The sequence below is a fragment of the Eulemur rufifrons genome, chromosome 2, assembly GCF_041146395.1.
Source record: "Eulemur rufifrons isolate Redbay chromosome 2, OSU_ERuf_1, whole genome shotgun sequence".
Taxonomy (NCBI): domain Eukaryota; kingdom Metazoa; phylum Chordata; class Mammalia; order Primates; family Lemuridae; genus Eulemur; species Eulemur rufifrons.
Window position 1 is genome coordinate 42518574 of NC_090984.1, and position 18949 is coordinate 42537522.

The 18949-nt window shown below is 37.1% G+C and overlaps 1 protein-coding gene across 1 annotated transcript in view; it reads left to right on the forward strand.

The window, feature by feature from the left end:
• SPPL2A (signal peptide peptidase like 2A) overlaps window positions 1–18949 on the forward strand; it is a 43234-nt gene that overhangs the window by 11357 nt on the left and 12928 nt on the right. Inside the window, exons 2-12 of the mRNA XM_069460003.1 lie at window positions 279–398; window positions 687–869; window positions 1341–1430; window positions 1923–2056; window positions 5992–6143; window positions 8558–8654; window positions 9081–9182; window positions 10937–11018; window positions 11841–11915; window positions 16211–16267; window positions 16968–17070. Coding sequence (XP_069316104.1) covers window positions 279–398; window positions 687–869; window positions 1341–1430; window positions 1923–2056; window positions 5992–6143; window positions 8558–8654; window positions 9081–9182; window positions 10937–11018; window positions 11841–11915; window positions 16211–16267; window positions 16968–17070 — 1195 coding nt within the window. The remainder of the gene's footprint in view (window positions 1–278; window positions 399–686; window positions 870–1340; window positions 1431–1922; window positions 2057–5991; window positions 6144–8557; window positions 8655–9080; window positions 9183–10936; window positions 11019–11840; window positions 11916–16210; window positions 16268–16967; window positions 17071–18949) is intronic.

Below are 18949 nucleotides of genomic sequence, written 5' to 3' on the forward strand. Positions count from 1 at the left end.
TCATTAGAGGACCTTCCCTCCTAAGGAGATGTGATCAAAGCTGAATATATTAATAAATAGATTTATTAAAATCTTTAGTTTTTAGCTGGGCGTGGTGACGCTCACCTGTAGTCCCAGCTACTTGGGAGGCTGAGGGTTGAGGTAGGAGGATCATGTAAGCCCAGGAGTTTGAGGCTGCAGCAATCTATGATCCAGAGTGAGCCCTGTCTCAAAAGAAAATCCTTATTTGTGGGCAAGCCAAATTATTGCCAGTGTGAACGTTATTGTTTGTGTCCTAGACAGCTGCTCAGGAAGCAATCCTGCATGCATCTGGAAATGGCACACCTTCACCATCTAAGGACTACTGCATGCTGTATAACCCTCATTGGACAACTCTTCCAAGTACACTAGAAAATGCAGTAAGTAAATCAGTTATTATTCATAAACATGAAAATATTGACAAAGAATGAGTGATAATTATGTTTTAATATTTGAAATAGTTATAATATATCGTGATTAATAAGTATTTTATAGATTTTTCTCAAGTATTTATCTCTCTGAGAAAATGAGAGAATTTTAAAATACTTGGTGTTTGTCATGAACTATTTCCAATTTTAAAGAACATTGTGTTAAGCCAATATTGATACCTTATAAATGAATGCATTTAGGGTGAATTATGATATGTTAAAGACATTTCTTATTTTCAGACTTCCATTAGTTTGATGAATCTGACCTCCACACCACTATGCAACCTTTCTGATATTCCTCCTGTTGGTGTGAATAACAAAGCAGTTGTGGTACACTGGGGAGCCTGCCATTTTCTTGAAAAAGCCAGAATTGCACAGAAAGGAGGTGCTGAAGCATTGTTGGTTGTCAATAACAGTGTCCTAGTAAGTTATAAAACTGTCATAACTTCTTTTGAGCTCGTGACATCAAATTTCACAGAAATTGAATTAATTTCTTTGTGTGTGGTTTAGGGGCTGCATTTTGAATAATCTGACAGTATGATTCTTTGTAAATAAAGATTCAAGATCTGATAGGCGTTTAATTGGGAAGTTTTGTAGTTTTTGTTCTATTCCTAGAGTAGACAAGACTTTGTTAGGAACAAATATATATATGTATGTGTATATGTATAGATATGTGTGTATTATATATACATTATGTAATACATATATATCAGTTTAAGTTCATGTTAAAAGGCATTTATTTTGAGAGCTTATATAATATTAAGAAAGAATACCTGAAACTTTGTTTTATAACATAAAAAAAGATGTAATGTTTATATTTAATAGGATACTTTGCATTTTGTTCTGTAAATATATTAGTAGTTAGTAAGTTTTCATAATGTTTTTTTTTTTTAGTTTCCTCCCTCAGGAAACAGATCTGAATTTCATGATGTAAAAATACTAATTGCATTTGTAAGCCAAAAAGACTTTAGTGATATGAAGCAGGTAAAGTACCAATTACATATTATATGAAGTTTATAAATAGTACAGCTCTTTACTTTTAGTCACTGATATTTAATTTTGAGTATTATATATGCTCCTTTTGTTAACAAGAAGCTATAAAAGCCTACCATGTTTTTATCTAAAAATTACTAGCCTCTCATTTGGCACAAAGTACCTCAAAGCCTGAACTTTAAAAAGGATGTTTATTTGTTTTGAGTTCTTTTAAAATCTCTTGTGTCTTATCGTTTATCCTAACTTTAAATCCCTGGACAAAATGTGATTGTGTGGAACACTGTACTTTCAAGATCTTATAAACCAAAGCATATTCTCATACTTCTGACTAGAGAATATATCATGTGGTCAGACAATAGTTCTAGTCTTCTTGACCGTCTGATGTGTAGTATCCATGCCAGAGTGAAACGTGAACTGTTGCTGCCATACTCTACAGTAGAGAGAAAAGTTGTTCCTGTGTTTAACTTTTATTTTGCCTTTCAGACTCTTGGAAATAACATTACCGTGAAAATGTATTCTCCATCATGGCCTAACTTTGATTATACCATGGTGGTTATTTTCGTAATTGCTGTGTCCACTGTGGCATTAGGTGGATACTGGAGTGGACAAATTGAATTGTAAGTTTAATTAAACTTTAGTGTTTTATAATAAGTAGGTAAAAAATAATTGTTTTGTAATCATTTTAATTATATAACAGCATTTTAAAATTTTGCCTGTCTTCAGAATATGGTGCCAATAAGACCAGATTGCAGGTTTGTTCTCATATTGGTCATTTAACATTTCACCAAGAAGAAGAGGGTCAGAGGTTCCTTTAACTCTTCTTCTGGCAAGAAAACATTGAAGTCACATTAAGGACTCTTTTAAGTTAAAATGTTTAATTCTCTCCCCCAGGAAAGGTCAAAATACTTAATATCTTAACATGCCTATTTATTTAAATTGGAAGAAAATAAGCAAGAAAAGTAGGGAGTTTTTCAGCTCCTCCTGGGTTGGGTCTTTACAGTATGCCCTCATCATTCTGTTAATGCTTTAGACATTCTAACGATATTAGGGATGCCTGTATTTTAATTTAAATAATAGAAATTCCAAATGTACATAAAATTTGGATTTTTTGTTTAATAGGAATCCAAACGCAGTCTCCCTATAGTTTTATACCTTTGGCTCTCGATTAAAACAGACAATATAGTAAGTATGGAAGAGTCAGTTTATATTCATAACTCTGAATGAAAAAAATGTGCGCAGAGCATATTATTCATATATAAAGGGCAATATGTTTGCCTTGTGAATTGATCTATAGGTTCTATTAAAAAGGGCATATGTGTAACTAAATGAAGCTAAACTTATTTGCAATTTCTTAAATACTAACATTTGATTGACTTACATCAAGAGGGAAATCTTAGAGTTTAACAAATGTAGGTTCCTGGAGTATAGAGCTGTAAACATTTTGTATATTTGGAAAGCAAATTTCAACATATCAGTCGCATTTTTCATGAGAGTATGCATAATTTTTTCTTCATTATTGATCTTTATAAAGCAGAGTGTGTGAGATCTCTAAGAACTCTAAAATCATTTTCTATATTACTTGGTGAAATTTTAGAAATAATTTTCAAAAAGCTATTGATTCATTGAAAATGTTTTCCTATTTATGTAGATTCTCACATAAAAGCAAATTGCCTTTACTTTTTAGTACACTGACTGTGAGTATGTGTAAATTTTTTCTTTTCTAGAGTAGTGCTTCTCAAACCATCATGTGCATACTTACTATCTGGAGATTTTGTTAAAATACAAATTCAAATTTAGTAAGTTTTGGATAGGGGCCAAGATTCTGCATTTTTTTAAATTTTATTTTTAGAGGCAGGCTCTCACTCTGTCACCCTTGGCTGAAGTGCAATGGTGCCATTATACCTCACTGTACACTTGAACTCCTGGGCTCAAGCAATCTCCTGCCTCAGCCTCCCAAGTAGCTGAGACTACAGGCATGCCTGGCTAATTTTTTTATTTTTTATTTTGTAGAGACAGGGTCTTGCTATGTTGCCCAGGCTGGTCTTGAACTCCTGGCCTCAAGCAATCCTCCTGCCCCAGCTTCCGAAAGTATGGGATTAGAGGCATGAGCCACCATGCCTGGCTAGATTCTGTATTTTTAAGCAAACTCCCAAGTCATTTTGCTGACCCATGGACCACACTTTGAGTTAGCAAGCAAACTTCTTTACATACGTGTTAGGACAGACGCCTCCTCAACAAAACGAGAGATTGAAGAGAAATATATATCAGCTTTTTTATTCATAAAATATAATGATGGAGCAGAAACAGAGTTTGTTGGCTTCAATAACCAGATTGTGAGAGATGTTCCATACATGCAGGATTATGGATTTTAAAATTGAGGGGGCTGATTCTAAGAGCAAAATAGAGATAGAAAGAAGTGTATGTAGGAGGGGCGGGAGGTGGTGACCATATGGAGAAAGAGAATATGAATCAGCGATAAAAAGGAAAAAGTTCCATAAAAAGAATTATTAAAAACATAAGGGGCCAGGTGTAATGGCACATACCTGTAATCCCAGCTATATTTGGGAGGCTGAGGCAGGAAAATCACCTGAGCCCAGGAGTTTGAGGTTGCAGTGAGCTATGATGATGCCACTACACTCTAGCGGGGCAATGGAGTGTGACTGTCTCTTAAAAAAACAAAACAAAAGACTGTCATTTAGCAAGTAAAGACAATTGAATGGAAAGAGAGTAAGGCTTAGGGAAGGGAATATTTGTCAGAACAGGACCTCACAACCCAAAATTACGCTGCCAAATGAAAGATGGACCATATGCAAAAGAGAAAGATGCCTTGGTTCTATAGAAAGACTTTTCAGCAGAGAGTTAAAATCTTATTATAATAAGATCACTGGTCCTCGGGCTTTGTAACCTAAGATGGCATGGATGAAAACTTAGCTTCCTATTCCATGTGGCCCTCCAAGCTGATTTGAGAGTACAGTTTTTTAAAAAGATGAATTGTAGTGTTTTAATGTGATATAAATCTAGTACAGTGTATGCGTTCCTTTCAAGAAATTGCCTTTGCTTTTTAGTACACTGACTGTGAATATGTAAATCTCTACTTTTCTCCTACTCAGGTACCACATTAATTGACACTTCCGTTAATATCCTGTCATCCAGCTCTAGAGTTTCAGGGGAGGTGCTGTTGTGTCTCCACCGCCCTCTCCCTGCTCTTTTCCCAGGCAACCTACTTAGGGTTACAGATGCTTAATATGGTGACCATCCCAATCAACAATTTTCTAATAAGAAAGTGGCATATTGGTAAATAAACTGCTGACAAATGTGCAGTTTGATAGAAGTAAACTTTTTTTTTTTTTTTTTTTTTTTTTTTGAGACAGAGTCTCACTCTGTTGCCCAGGCTAGAGTGAGTGCCGTGGCGTCAGCCTAGCTCACAGCAACCTCAAACTCCTGAGCTCAAGCGATCCTACTGTCTCAGCCTCCCGAGTAGCTGGGACTACAGGCATGCACCACCATGCCCGGCTAATTTTTTCTATATATATATATTTTTTAGCTGTCCATATAATTTCTTTCTATTTTTAGTAGAGATGGGGTCTCGCTCTTGCTCAGGCTGGTCTCGAACTCCTGAGCTCAAACGATCCGCCCACCTCGGCCTCCCAGAGTGCTAGGATTACAGGCGTGAGCCACCGCGCCCGGCCGAAGTAAACTTTTTTTAACCTAAGTTTGTATTGAGCCCAGACCTGATGAGCACAAGATACGCGCAGGAGGGAGTGGAGTTTAGTAGAACAGAGTTGAAAAGACTGGAGCTGGAAAAGTATGTAGTAGGCTGTAACTAGGAGGAGACAGTAAGGTTGACAGAACAGACGTTGCCCAACCAATGATACTTGCGGTTCTTTTCCTCTTCGACTTCTGTCTCTGCCTTTTATTAGCTCTGTGACCTAAGAAAGTTTTTGGGAGAATTAGAGACAATATTTTGCTATCTTAAATAAAGATAGAGCAAAGCTATGTGTTGAACTTCTTTTGAATCCTTCATAATACATTGATGAGCATAGAATAGGCATATAGTAAATGCTGAATTGGTTGATAGGAGAATTTAGTGTTTGCATTTAAGAGAAGCTAGTGTTAGAAGTACTTTACTATCTGTAAGTTGATAGTAGTAAATTTGTAAGAAGCGTTGGTTATAATTTAAAATTTACTATGTCAAAATAAATAATTTCCAAATCAAGTAATGTAAACATCCACAAACATTAATTTGTTTATGTAATAAATGTCATCTATTTCAACAATTTTGTCTCCAGGAAAAAAATGCTGTTTCAAAAGTTAGTGGTTTAAGACAGATGATCTCTGGAGGGTAGAATTATAGGGGGGTTTACTTTTTAGACTAAATATTTCTTTTTAGAGTGCAGTTTTTTAAAAGTACATTACTTTTTAAATGAGAAACAAATTCAAATTGGTGTTAGAGATAGATTTTTTTAAATATGATCATCTAGATGCAAGAGATAGATTTTTAAAATAACTACTTGGCTAAGATTTGCTGAAGTTCCTATGTGTGTTTATGCAGGGAAAACTTGAAGGCATTAACAAACGCTGAAGACAGAGAAATGAGGAAAAAGAGGGAAGAATATTTAACTTTTAGTCCTCTTACAGTTATAATATTTGTGGTCATCTGCTGTGTTATGATCATCTTACTTTATTTCTTCTACAAATGGTTGGGTAAGAACTCATATTTTATGTTTACTACTTTTACCATACATTCTTTTCATTGACTTTACCAGACCTATCTTTTGCCTTTAAAGCTTAATTGTCAGAGTGTAAGGTCTCTATTACTATGAGATAAAAAAATTTTCAGATTAAAAATATATAGTTTTGAGATAAAAATACTTCTTCCTGGATGACTTCAAAGAATTGCTATGGACCCTAAGTTTCCCTCTCTGCAGATAAAGAACCATAGCTCAGTATCTAAGCAGTGAACTAAGGAGTTCTCGGTGGCTATATTTAGTTACATGAAATAGAGTATTATTCAGATTACTGATTTATTGCCTCTGCTTACCCCCAAAGTGTAGTTTATCCTTTTATCTTTTTACAAATCAACATGTTCTATTGCTTGAATTTTGTTTTACTGTACAAGCAGTTAAGATCATACTATATCTGAAGACACACAGATACTTACCTGTAGTTTAGAGAGTAACTGGTACTTCTTTCCCTTTAAGAAAGAAGGGGTAGGAATGACCTTCCCATCCCCTGGACAATCTTCTTAACAGTCTGACAGGGTAGAAATTTGCCATCTCTGGGCCAGTACACAGCACAAAGAAAAGGGAGACCAGGGAAAAGGAGAGTGTGCCTGGTAAGAACTAAAAAAAACTCTTTGTAAAACCCACTGAAAGCTACAATGCTTATTTGGAGAACATTAGCATAAATTTCTGGACTAGAAAATTTAGGCCCTAGGATTAGTTTCAGCTTATTGTTCAATTTCTCCTCTCCTGTGGCAGCAATTTAAAAACTAGACCTATGACGTGTATTTCCAATATTAAAAAAAATCATGACTAGCCTGAGCAAGAGTGAGACTCTGTCTCTACTAAAAATAGAAAAACATTAGTCAGGCGTGGTGGCTCGTGCCTATAGTCCCAGCTACTCAGGAGTCTGAGGCAGGAGGATTGCTTGAGCTCAGGAGTTTGAGGTTGCTCTGAGCTGGGCTGACATCACAACACGCTAGCCTGGGCAACAGAGTGAGACTCTGTCTCAAAAAAAAAACCAAAAGAAAAGAAAATGGCTATCTAGATTACTCTCTCTTTCTCACCTACAGAACAGAGCTATAGTTTTCTGAAGTTAACTATAATAGAATTTGAAAAATGCCAGTATAATTTATATTTCCATGATGAGATTTTGAGAAAGTTGGGAAGAAGAATGTTTTTATTTAAAGTATAATGATTCCCTCCCTCCTTTTAACAACAAAGAGGCCAAATTATTTATTTGTTTATTTTATTTTTAAATTTTTTTTGAGACAGTCTCTCGCTCTCTTGCCTGGGCTAGAGTGCAGTGGCATTATCATAGCTCACTGCAACCTCAAACTGCTCCAGCGATCCAGTTGCCTCAGCCTCTCCAATGGCTGTGATCGCAGGTGTGTACCACCACACCTGGTTAATTTTTCTATTTTTTGTAGAGATAGGGTCTCACTCTTGCTCAGGCTGGTCTTGAACTCCTGACCTCAAGCAGTCCTCCCGCTTGGCCTCCCAAAGTGCTAGGATTACAGGTGTGAGCCAATGCACCAGCCAGATTTGATTTTATCTGGTCAAGTTATTATAGATAAATCACCCATAGGAAAATATTATTAGCATGGTTAATGTCTAAGGTGGGTGTTAGTTCTCATCCCTAAATTGCGTTCTTAAGCATATTTCTTAGTGGTTTATTAATTCTTCCATTCCTTACATTTAAATGAAATATTCATAAATGTCTGTAACTCACTTCATCAAGATCTTTAACGAACATGTCAGCTTGGAATCATTGAATGATAGAAAATGTAGAGCCAGCTTAGACCCCTTAAACAATCCTACCAATGTATAGTGGAACAAAACAACACATAAAGTAGCCACTCTTTTTTTTTTTTTTTTTTTTTTTGTTGAGACAAAGTCTCACTTTGTTGCCCAGGCTATAGTGAGTGCCATGGCGTCAGCTTAGCTCACAGCAACCTCAGACTCCTCGGCTTAAGCGATCCTCCTGCCTCAGCCTCCCGAGTAGCTGGGACTACAGGCATGCGCCACCATGCCCGGCTAATTTTTTCTATATAGATTTTTAGTTGTCCATATAATGTCTTTTTATTTTTTAGTAGAGACGGGGTCTCACTCTTGCTCAGGCTGGTCTCGAACTCCTGACCTCGAGCGATCCACCCGCCTCGGCCTCCCAGAGTGCTAGGATTACAGGCGTGAGCCACCGCGCCCGGCCAAAGTAGCCACTCTTAAAACTCAAGATCTAAATATTTTCAGCTTAGTAACTAATTCAGGTAATAATATAGTCACTGCATTCAAAGTATCATGATCCAATAAAGAAAGACAAAGAATTAATATTGCTTGTCTAAATATTTTCTTATCACATTTCTTTCTGTTCTCATTTAGTGTCTTCTTTTTTTCTAGTTTATGTCATGATAGCAATTTTCTGCATAGCGTCAGCAATGAGTCTGTACAACTGTCTTGCTGCACTAATTCGTAAGATACCATGTGGACAATGCATGTATGTATCTCTTCTACTGTTGGTATTATAATTTTAAAAAAATACAAAGAAAAGTAGGAGTATCATTTTAAATCTGTACAGTCCGATATACATTGGACTTATGGTTTAAATTTAAATTAATTAAAGTTAAAATTAAAAATTCAGTTTCTCATTCTCATTAGCCTCATTTCAAGTGCTCAATAGCCACATGCGGCTAGTAGCTACTATATTGAATGGCACAGATACAGTACATTTTCATCATCACAGAAAGTTCTATTGCACTGATAAATATTTTATTATGTCTTATTTGTTTTACTTAAAATCAAGACTTAAATTGATATTTCAGTCACTGCTTATGACTGTAGTTAATATTTGCCAGTTCTTATATCAAGTGAACATTGTATTTCATCTGCAATGTAAACTAAACTATTTCAATCTTTTTTTTAGGATTGTATGTCGTGGAAAAAGCATTGAAGTGAGACTTATTTTTCTCTCTGGACTATGCATAGCAACAGCTGCTGTTTGGGCTGTATTTCGAAATGAAGACAGGTATGAATATTCAATGTATTTGCTTTTAGATTAAGAATGGATTTTTTTATATCTTATCCTGAGACTTATTCATTATGATTATCATGGCATTTTTTTCGCTTTTTTTTTTTTTTTTTTTTGAGACAGAGTCTCACTTTGTTGCCCGGGCTAGAGTGAGTGCCATGGCGTCAGCCTAGCTCACAGCAACCTCAAACTCCTGGGCTCAAGCGATCCTACTGCCTCAGCCTCCCGAGTAGCTGGGACTACAGGCGTGTGCCACCATGCCCGGCTAATTTTTTCTATATAGATTTTTAGTTGTCCATATAATTTCTTTCTATTCTTTTTAGTAGAGACGGGGTCTCGCTCTTGCTCAGGCTGGTCTCGAACTCCTGACCTCGAGCGATCCACCCGCCTCGGCCTCCCAGAGTGCTAGGATTACAGGCGTGAGCCACCGCGCCCGGCCTTTTTTCGCTTTTATCCCAGAACACCAGTCTTGAAACAAGCTACTTTTTATTTATTTATTTATTTATTTATTTTGAGACAGAGTCTCTCTCTGTTTTCCAGGCTAGAGTGCCATGACGTCAGCCTAGCTCACAGCAACCTCAAACTCTTGGGCTTAAGCAATCCTTCTGCCTTAGCCTCCCGAGTAGCTGGGACTACAGGCATGCGCCACCATGCCCGGCTAATTTTTTCTATATGTATTTTTAGTTGTCCAGATAATTTCTTTCTATTTTTAGTAGAGACGGGGTCTCGTTCTTGCTCAGGCTTTTCTCAAACTCCTCACCTTGAGCAATCCTCCCATCTCGGCCTCCCAGAGTGCTAGGATTACAGGCGTGAGCCACCTTGCCCGGCCACAAGCTACTTTTTAAATAAGCAGATCTAATGTTAATGGATTTGAACTCATGTAGGGAAGGAAATATGAATTATGATGTAAACATCTAAACTGAAATAGACTTTAAAAGTATACGTAATTGTATATGTGTGTATACCACACAATGGAGTACAGTGCAGCTCTAAAGAATGAAGAAGATGAATTGATATGCAGTGATTTCCAGGAGAGAGAGAGAGAGAGAGAGAGAGAGATATATATATATATATATATTTTATTTTTATTTTATTTATTTTTTTGAGACAGAGTTTCACTCTGTTGCCCGGGCTACAGTGCCGTGGCATCAGCCTAGCTCACAGCAACCTCAAACTCCTGGGCTTAGGCAGTCCTCCTGCCTCAGCCTCCCAAGTAGCTGGGACTACAGGCATGTGCCACCATGCCCGGCTAGTTTTTTCTATATATATTTTTAGCTGTCCACATAATTTCTTTTTATTTTTAGTAGAAACGGGGTCTTGCTCTTGCTCAGGCTGGTCCAGGATATATTTTTAAGAGAAAAAAGCAAAGTCCAGAAAATATGTAGAGTATACTACCTTTCATATAAGAAAGAAGGAGATATAAGAAAATATACAGGTGTCTGACCATTTACAGAAACAATAACCAGAAAAAATATATACTTAGGTTTATTTAATGGTTTATTAATAAAATTATTAAAGATTTAATGGCCTAAAATTTGAGAAACAAAGTTCATGCAACTTAGGCAGCTTCAGGTATGGTAATGAATTGATAATTATGCATGTCAGTTTCTGATATAGTAAGTTGCATAGCTCTCATTCCCTTTATGTTCAAGCTAAATAGTCAAATTATAGTAATTGAATGGTATTACTTCTTTTGAAAAGTTTCATCTGAAAATAACTAGATAAAGCAATAAATAATATCTTCATTTTAGGTGGGCTTGGATTTTACAGGATATCTTGGGGATTGCTTTCTGCCTGAATTTAATTAAAACACTAAAGTTACCCAACTTCAAGGTAAAGTAAACTGTCTTTTTTTAAAAATAACTTTATTAGGGTATAATTTACATACAATTAAAAGCATCCATTTTAAGTGTACTGTTGGTTGAAATTTTACGAATGTATAACTTTGTAACCACTATCCCAATGAAGTTATAGAACATTTTTCACCTCTTCAGAAAGTTCTATCATGGCCTTTTGTGACCAGTCCTAATCCCAGGCCTGGGCAACCAGTGATTGCTAGGTAAAATATTTTTAATCATTCATATAATATGTCAAATTCATAAAATCTTTACAAGACTAAATAATCAGAAAACATTGCTTTGATTCAGTGATTTAAAACAATGAGGTGAAGATAAGGGTTTCTTTGGGCTTTTTTTGTAGAGAGAGGGTCTCACTGTGTCATCCAGACTGGAGTGCTATGGCCTGATCATGCTCACTGCAGCCTCGAACTTCTGGGCTCAAGTGAGTGCCTCAGCCTCTTGAGTAGCTGGGACTACAGGCATGTGCTACCATGCCTGGCTAATTTTTCTATTTTTTGTAGAGATGCGGGTTTCACTATATTGCCCAGGCTGGTCTCACCCCTGTCCTCAAGGGATCCTCCTGCCTCAGCCTCCCAAAGTGCTGGGATTATAGGCATGAGCCACTGTGCCCAGCCAAAATAAGGGTTTTAATGTGTTTTATAGAATAAAACTATACATAGTAATAACTATAAAGTATCTTTCTAAAAAATAGTATTCAAATGTATATTCACATGTTTATTTGTATTTATAAAATAATTTAATCTCTTAATTTAGATATGGGAAGATTGACCTTTAAATTTGTTTCTGTCTTCAACAGTCATGTGTGATACTTCTAGGCCTTCTCCTCCTGTATGATGTATTTTTTGTTTTCATAACACCATTCATCACAAAGGTATGACTATATTTTTGAAATTCATTAAGAAACATGCTAAAGATGATGATTTTAGGTTATTAATTTCAAGGTCATTGAAATTGGCTTTTTAATAGAGGGTATTTTCAAGCCTTTAATCCATTTTTGTTCGATGAAAAATATCTCCTGACTGATGTAAATATTAAAATGTCTGTAATTTTTCTTCCCTTTTTAAAGTGATTTTTTTTTTATTTTTCTTATTAATATTTTGGTTTTTTTTTTTGAGTCAGAGTCTCACTCTGTTGCCCGGGCTAGAGTGAGTGCCGTGGCGTCAGCCTAGCTCACAGCAACCTCAAACTCCTGAGCTTAAGCAATCCTACTGCCTCAGCCTCCCGAGTAGCTGGGATTACAGGCATGTGCCACCATGCCCGGCTAATTTTTTTCTATATATATTTTTAGTTAGCCAGATAATTTCTTTCTATTTTAGTAGAGATGGGGTCTTGCTCTTGCTCAGGCTGATCTCGAACTCCTGACCTCAAGCGATCCACCCGCCTCAGCCTCCCAGAGTGCTAGGAGCCACCGCGCCCGGCCTTGATTTTTCTTATTAATGTTTACTGTAGACAGGAAAAAAAAAAAAGCGTCATTGCTGCTTTCATGCTTTCGTTTCCGAAACCCTAGCTTGAGACTAAGAAAGAGGAGCACATTGGATGTCTGAAGGCCGGGAGTCAAGCTCTGTAACCTTGCAACCCTGGACTATTTACTGAACTCTTTCTGCTTCAGTTTCTTAATCCATTGTGTGAGAGTATTCCTAGCTTTTCATCCTCTCACCCCCAACAATAGAGTTCTTTTGTTTGCAACTGACAGAACCCAACCTAAGCCTTCTTTACTAAAAAGGTCCCATATAGGCCGGGTGCCGTGACTGACAGCTGTAATCCTAGCACTCTGGGAGGCCGAGGCAGGCGGATCATTTGAGCTCAGGAGTTCGAGACCAGCCTGAGCAAGAGCGAGACCCCGTCTCTACTAAAAATAGAAAGAAATTATATGAACAGCTAAAAAATATATATATATATAGAGAGAGAGAGAGAGAGAAAATTAGGCGGGCATGGTAGTGCATGCCTGTAGTCCCAGCTACTCGGGAGGCTGAGGCAGGAGGATTGCTTGAGCCCAGGAGTTTGAGGTTACTGTGAGCTAGGCTGACGCCACGGCATTCTAGTCCAGGCAACAGAGTGAGACTCTTGCAAAAATAAAAAGGTCCCATGTATCCAGGCTGCATGTAGAGGCCGGGTAGGGCTATCCTCAGGAGAAACTTGACCCAGGGCCACATGCTTGCCCTTTTTGCCCCTGTCCATTTGTTTATTCTCTCAGACTGGCTTTTTCCATGAGGTCAGAATCATACCATCTAGCAACTCCTAGGTCATACATTCCCAGCTCTGTCACTAGCTCCTTAATAAAATGAGGAGGGGTATTGGGGGGGTATGGTAGTCCATTATTTGCCCAATTTTTTCTACCTTGACCCTTTTCTTCTCTCTTGAATATATTATTAATTATGGCTTAATTCTCCCACTTTCCTCTACTTTGAGTCTTGCTCTGTAACTTTATATCATCCCTCTATCTTTTTTTCTTCTTTGTCTTTTTTCTTCCCCCTGTCAAACCATCCCCCTTCATCCCTTTATCTTTTGTCACTCTCATATACTTAGTATTTGATATTCCCTACTTTTCTTCCAATTCATTCTATTATCTATTCTTTGAACTCTACCACCTCGGAAATCACTGTAAAAATCTACTTCTGATATTTGCTGTAATGGCATAAGGACAAACATATGCCCTATTGGGGAGCTAAAATCGCAACTAGGTAACAAATATAGTTAACTGCCTCAAATTACTACTGCCCAGACTGTATTAGTAGCACCTTTCCATGCGTTAATGATGAGCCATTTGACTCATTGACTTAATTGAGTAATAGTAACCTAAAAAAGCATAGAATTCATATTATGGGCTATAACTAAAATTGTTAATTTATTAAAGCATTTTTTAGTTCTTTCCAAAGCTATCCTAGCTTGTATCCATTTACTTAGTTCAAAAATACGTTTTGTAGGGTACCCCATCAGTGAAAGTGTTCTCTCTACCAAGCCTTTCCTATGAATCAGCAGATAATATATATATGACATATGACACATATATGACACAGTAGATATAGCTATAAACTGTAACTAAACTCTTTTTAAAAATAATTTTTCGGCCGGGCGCGGTGGCTCACGCCTGTAATCCTAGCACTCTGGGAGGCCGAGGTGGGCAGATCGTTTGAGCTCAGGAGTTCGAGACCAGCCTGAGCAAGAGCGAGACCCCATCTCTACTAAAAATAGAAAGAAATTATATGGACAGCTAAAAATATATATAGAAAAAATTAGCCGGGCATGGTAGTGCATGCCTGTAGTCCCAGCTACTCGGGAGGCTGAGACAGGAGGATCGCTTGAGCTCAGGAGTTTGAGGTTGCTGTGAGCTAGGCTGATGCCACGGCACTCACTCTAGCCTGGGCAACAGAGTGAGACTCTGTCTCAAAAAAAAAAATAAATAAAATAATAATAATTTTTCCATTCTAACATTAGTATCACTTTATGAATACCAAACATGTCTGCCAGCAGATGATTTCCATTCCCTACACATGAAATGTTTCAGATTTTAAAGTTAACAGTTAATAATAAAGGTGGTTTTTAGCATCCTTTCTTTCTTATGTGCTTAGGAAACTCTTCATCTTCTGTTTTCTATCTTAGTTCCTACTGAGTAGGAATGCGATTTCTAATAATCTGATACAGTGTAAAAAGCTGACATTCTCTTTGGAGTTCACTATTGCAGATTTACTTTAATACCTTCTTCTCAGTCTGATTTGTTTGTTTTTATTAAGTCTATAGACCTTACTTTAGTAGGTAACTTAAAATGAAAATCAGATATTGCTGATTTTCATGGTTTGTTTTCTCTATAAATTTGAAGGATTAAGTATTGGAATCCTAAACATGTTCTTAACCCAGGGGTTATGGACTTCTAGTGAGTTGGCAGGGCAGGCAGGTCGCCATAGGAGTACAGCAGTAAGAGCTTGTCTCATTCATTTTTTTCATTCACCCTTGTACTCAGATTGTATCTTGCAGATAGTAGTTACTCAGATACCTGAATTTATAGCAGGATGTCAATGACGATCTTAGTTAAGTGTTTTAAATGACAATTAGAAAAAGAACCAAAGTGAACTCTTTATCTGGAAATTTGATCACAACCTGGAAATTTGCTTTAAGGAACTATACTTAGTATTAGGTTATTTTCCTAAACTCCTGTGACTTAACGCTTTTGTAAACCAAAGCTTAACATGAGGAAAAGATTTCTGTAGCTAGGGATTTTATCCTTTCTACTGTCCTCAGGTGAGGTCCTTTTAAAAACACTCAAGTGATTTCTCCTGTGCACTCCACCCACATGGAAAATATTTTAGTTAGTCAACTTTTCCTAAAACGTGACGTTTGTTTATCTTCTCCCCACCTGTTTTGGTTATGTATTTATCGTAGTGTGAAACATAAAATGGGTGTCTTATGCAATCTTAGTTTGATATCTTGAAACCTTTTCCTTCTCCACAACAGACTTGGCTATCAGGAAAAAACTTTTTCATGAACTTCTCACATAGCCTATATAAAAAGACTTTAGCCAGACATAAGGCAGGGTAATTTAGCTAAAGTTAATGTTTTGATTGGAACATGGAAAGCAGGCCGGGCTGAAATTGGACGGGAATCAGGCTAGAGAAGCTTCTCAGGTTCTATAGGGTTGGGTCTTTTCAAATTTGGTTTTATTGTTTTGTTATCATGGTGAGTAGCAGAAGTCAAATGTACATTTTTTCAAATTAAGTTACCAATATTTGTTACAAAGCTAAATATAAAAGATTTTAGTATGTCCTTCGTTGATATTGCTAAAAATGACTAAGAGCCATAGTACATGCCATAATATAACTTAAAGTACTGTACCTAAAATTTATAACCCCTTACAAATGTTAGATATGAATATGTCAGTATGTGTCAGAGCTCAGGGTTCACTTGAATAATCCGTGTATGGTTCATTTGTCAGTTTCTGATAATTGTTGAGCTCTGATAAAGTGGAGTAGTGTGTTAGGTGAATTTTGTTTTAAAAGACTTCAATTTTTGCTACCTACAAAGACTATTTTAGGAAAAAAAGCCATCTATAGCCCATTTTCAATCAGTTTACAGTAGGCGTTGTACCTTGAGGCTTAAATCATTCTTGAATAGTGGCAGATTGTTCTCTTTAAGTGATTGGACAACTTCTTTTATCTTCCTCCTCAATTTTAGAATGGTGAGAGTATCATGGTTGAACTTGCAGCTGGACCTTTTGGAAATAACGAAAAGGTAGGGATGGCAATTAGATAGAAATGGCTGCCCAGTGTATGTATGTGTTTCCAGTTACTCATTTTGTCTTCCTGTATAATTCATTGGTCACATAGTGCATGTTAAGGTATTGTAAAACTTATTTCTCACAAAATATAGCCCTTTTCTTAGTTATTCTAAATTATTAAATACCTGTTGACTTGGGTTTCATCCTAGAATGATGGAAACTTGGTGGAAGCCACTGCTCAACCCTCAGCTCCCCATGAGAAAGTAAGGATTGTATTTCAGATATGTTCATTGGACTTTAAATCATATCCTCTGAGACAAGATTCTTCTTTGGGGAAAAATCCAGATTGCCAAAAAATAAAAAATAAATAAATAAAAATCTGTTTCAAGGTCTGAGTCCTATTCTTGGTAAAAAAGAGGAAAAAAAAAGGTTAAATGTGGGGATAGTGGATTAATACTGTTAATCCTACATGTGTGTTGGGTTTCATTTTTTCAAAACTATGTATCTATTTCTTTCAAGCTTTCTACACATTCAGAGTATATGCACCTAGTTTGTGTTCTCTAATTTCAAGTTCTTTTAAAATGTCAATTTTAAAATGTTAAAACAATTATTCTACTGTCAGTCATTCCCTTTCTAAAAGAGATGGATAAAAAATTCCTAAGAGGTTTATTGGCAGCTTTCTTTTTTTTTCTTTCCTTTTTTTTTTTTTTACAGTTACCAGTAGTCATCAGGGTACCAAAGCTGATCTATTTCTCAGTAATGAGTGTGTGCCTTGTGCCTGTTTCCATATTGGGTTTTGGAGACATTATTGTACCAGGTAAGCAATTGTAACAATTTTAGTAAAAAACATACTGATGGTTTTAAATTGTCATATGTCTGCTAAAAGTTTCCTACTCTGTAGTAATTATTCTGGCTGTTGCTGGAGCTAGGATTAGTGATAAAGATAGGGAAAAAACTTATCGAGGGGTAGAAGGTAAAGCCCAAATGGTAACAGCCAAGATAATCGTAGTATCTCTCATGGCTCAAAGAGTGTCTTAGAGGAAGCAGCTAGGATCAGTTTAACCTTTTTCCCCAAGAAAAGTATATTTTGTGACTCTTTTTAGAAGTTGAATATAATAATGCCAAACATACAGTTTCTATTATTTTTATTGTAAAATAATAGTTATGTTTTAGGAAAAGTGATTTAGGAATACTAGGCTATGTCATGATCAAGAGGAGAGACATAATAGAACACCAGCTTTTAGGGCTTCATAATACAAAAATACTCAGTGTATGGTGGAATCAATCCTAGCATGTCTTCTCTGACAGTTATCTCAGTTCTGTCATATTTTCCTCACTGGGCTGCCTGTAGAATAAATGTCATCTGCGCCCAGTAGTAATATATTTTAGAAGTAATTAATAATATTTCTCTACCGGCTGAGTTTTTCTTTCTTCACTTTTCTTACAGTCTCCCTATGTACTAACCGCCTGTGGGTGTGTGAGGAGTGCTGGCTTTTCTGAAAAAGCCCTTCTATTTACATAGTAAAAGCCAGGTAGAGAGAGAAGCCAGCTAGCAGTGTTGTTTTGTGAGTTGGCATGGCAAAGTCCAGTGTACAGCTCTCTTAGTTCAATGAATCTCCATTCACATAATTGATAAAGTAGAGAAAACATTCTATTGAGTAACCTTACACTTCCTTGAGTATCTTTAAACTTATCTATGACTTTGCCAGTTCCTCACCAAGTGCTATATAGCAATGGTCCTCAACCTTTTTGACACCAGGGACTGCTTTCATGGAAGACAGTTTTTCTACGGATGTAGGTGGGGGGTGGGTCGCTGCCTGGGCTCCACCTCAGATCATCAATCGTTGGATTCTCATAGAGAGCATGCAGCCTGGATCCCTTGAATGTGGGGTTTGCGCTCCTGTAAGTTTCTGATGCCGCTGATATGACTGGGGCGGGGCATGGGCAGTAATGCGAGTGATGGGGAGCAGCTGTGGGTGCAGGTGGGGCTTCCTGCTGTGTGGCCCGGTTCTTGGCAGGCCGCAGACCAGTGCCAGTCTGCAGCGTGTGGTTTGGGGACTGCAGCTATACAGGATCTTGTATATAGCACTTAGCATAGAAGTAGTAAAGATAGTATATAAATATTACATTCTTTTTTTTTTTTTTGAGACAAAGTCTCGCTTTGTTGCCCAGGCTAGAGTGAGTGCCGTGGCATCAGCCTAGCTCACAGCAACCTCAAACTCCTGGACTCAAGTGATCCTCCTGCCTCAGCCTCCCGAGTAGCTGGGACTACAGTCATGCACCACCATGCCCGGCTAATTTCTTTTTCTATATATATTTTTAGTTGGCCAGATACTTTCTTTCTATTTTTAGTAGAGACTGGGTCTCGCTCTTGCTCAGGCTGGTCTCGAACTCCTGACCTCAAGCGATCCACCCGCCTCGGCCTCCCAGAGTGCTAGGATTACAGGCGTGAGCCACCGCGCCTGGCCTTACATTCTTGAAGTAAATGAATGTCAAAGGTCTCAAACAGAAATATTTCCCCCAAGAGCAGAGTTACTAGCAATATATGACATAATCCTAAGATCTAAATTCTAATTTGGGGAGAAAAGAAAGTACTATTTTTTTAAAAAAAAAATGTGGAAATGTGGTTAGACAGCAAATATACTAAAAATTCAATGAATTTCTTATAAGTGTAATGACACAATTATAGCTTATTG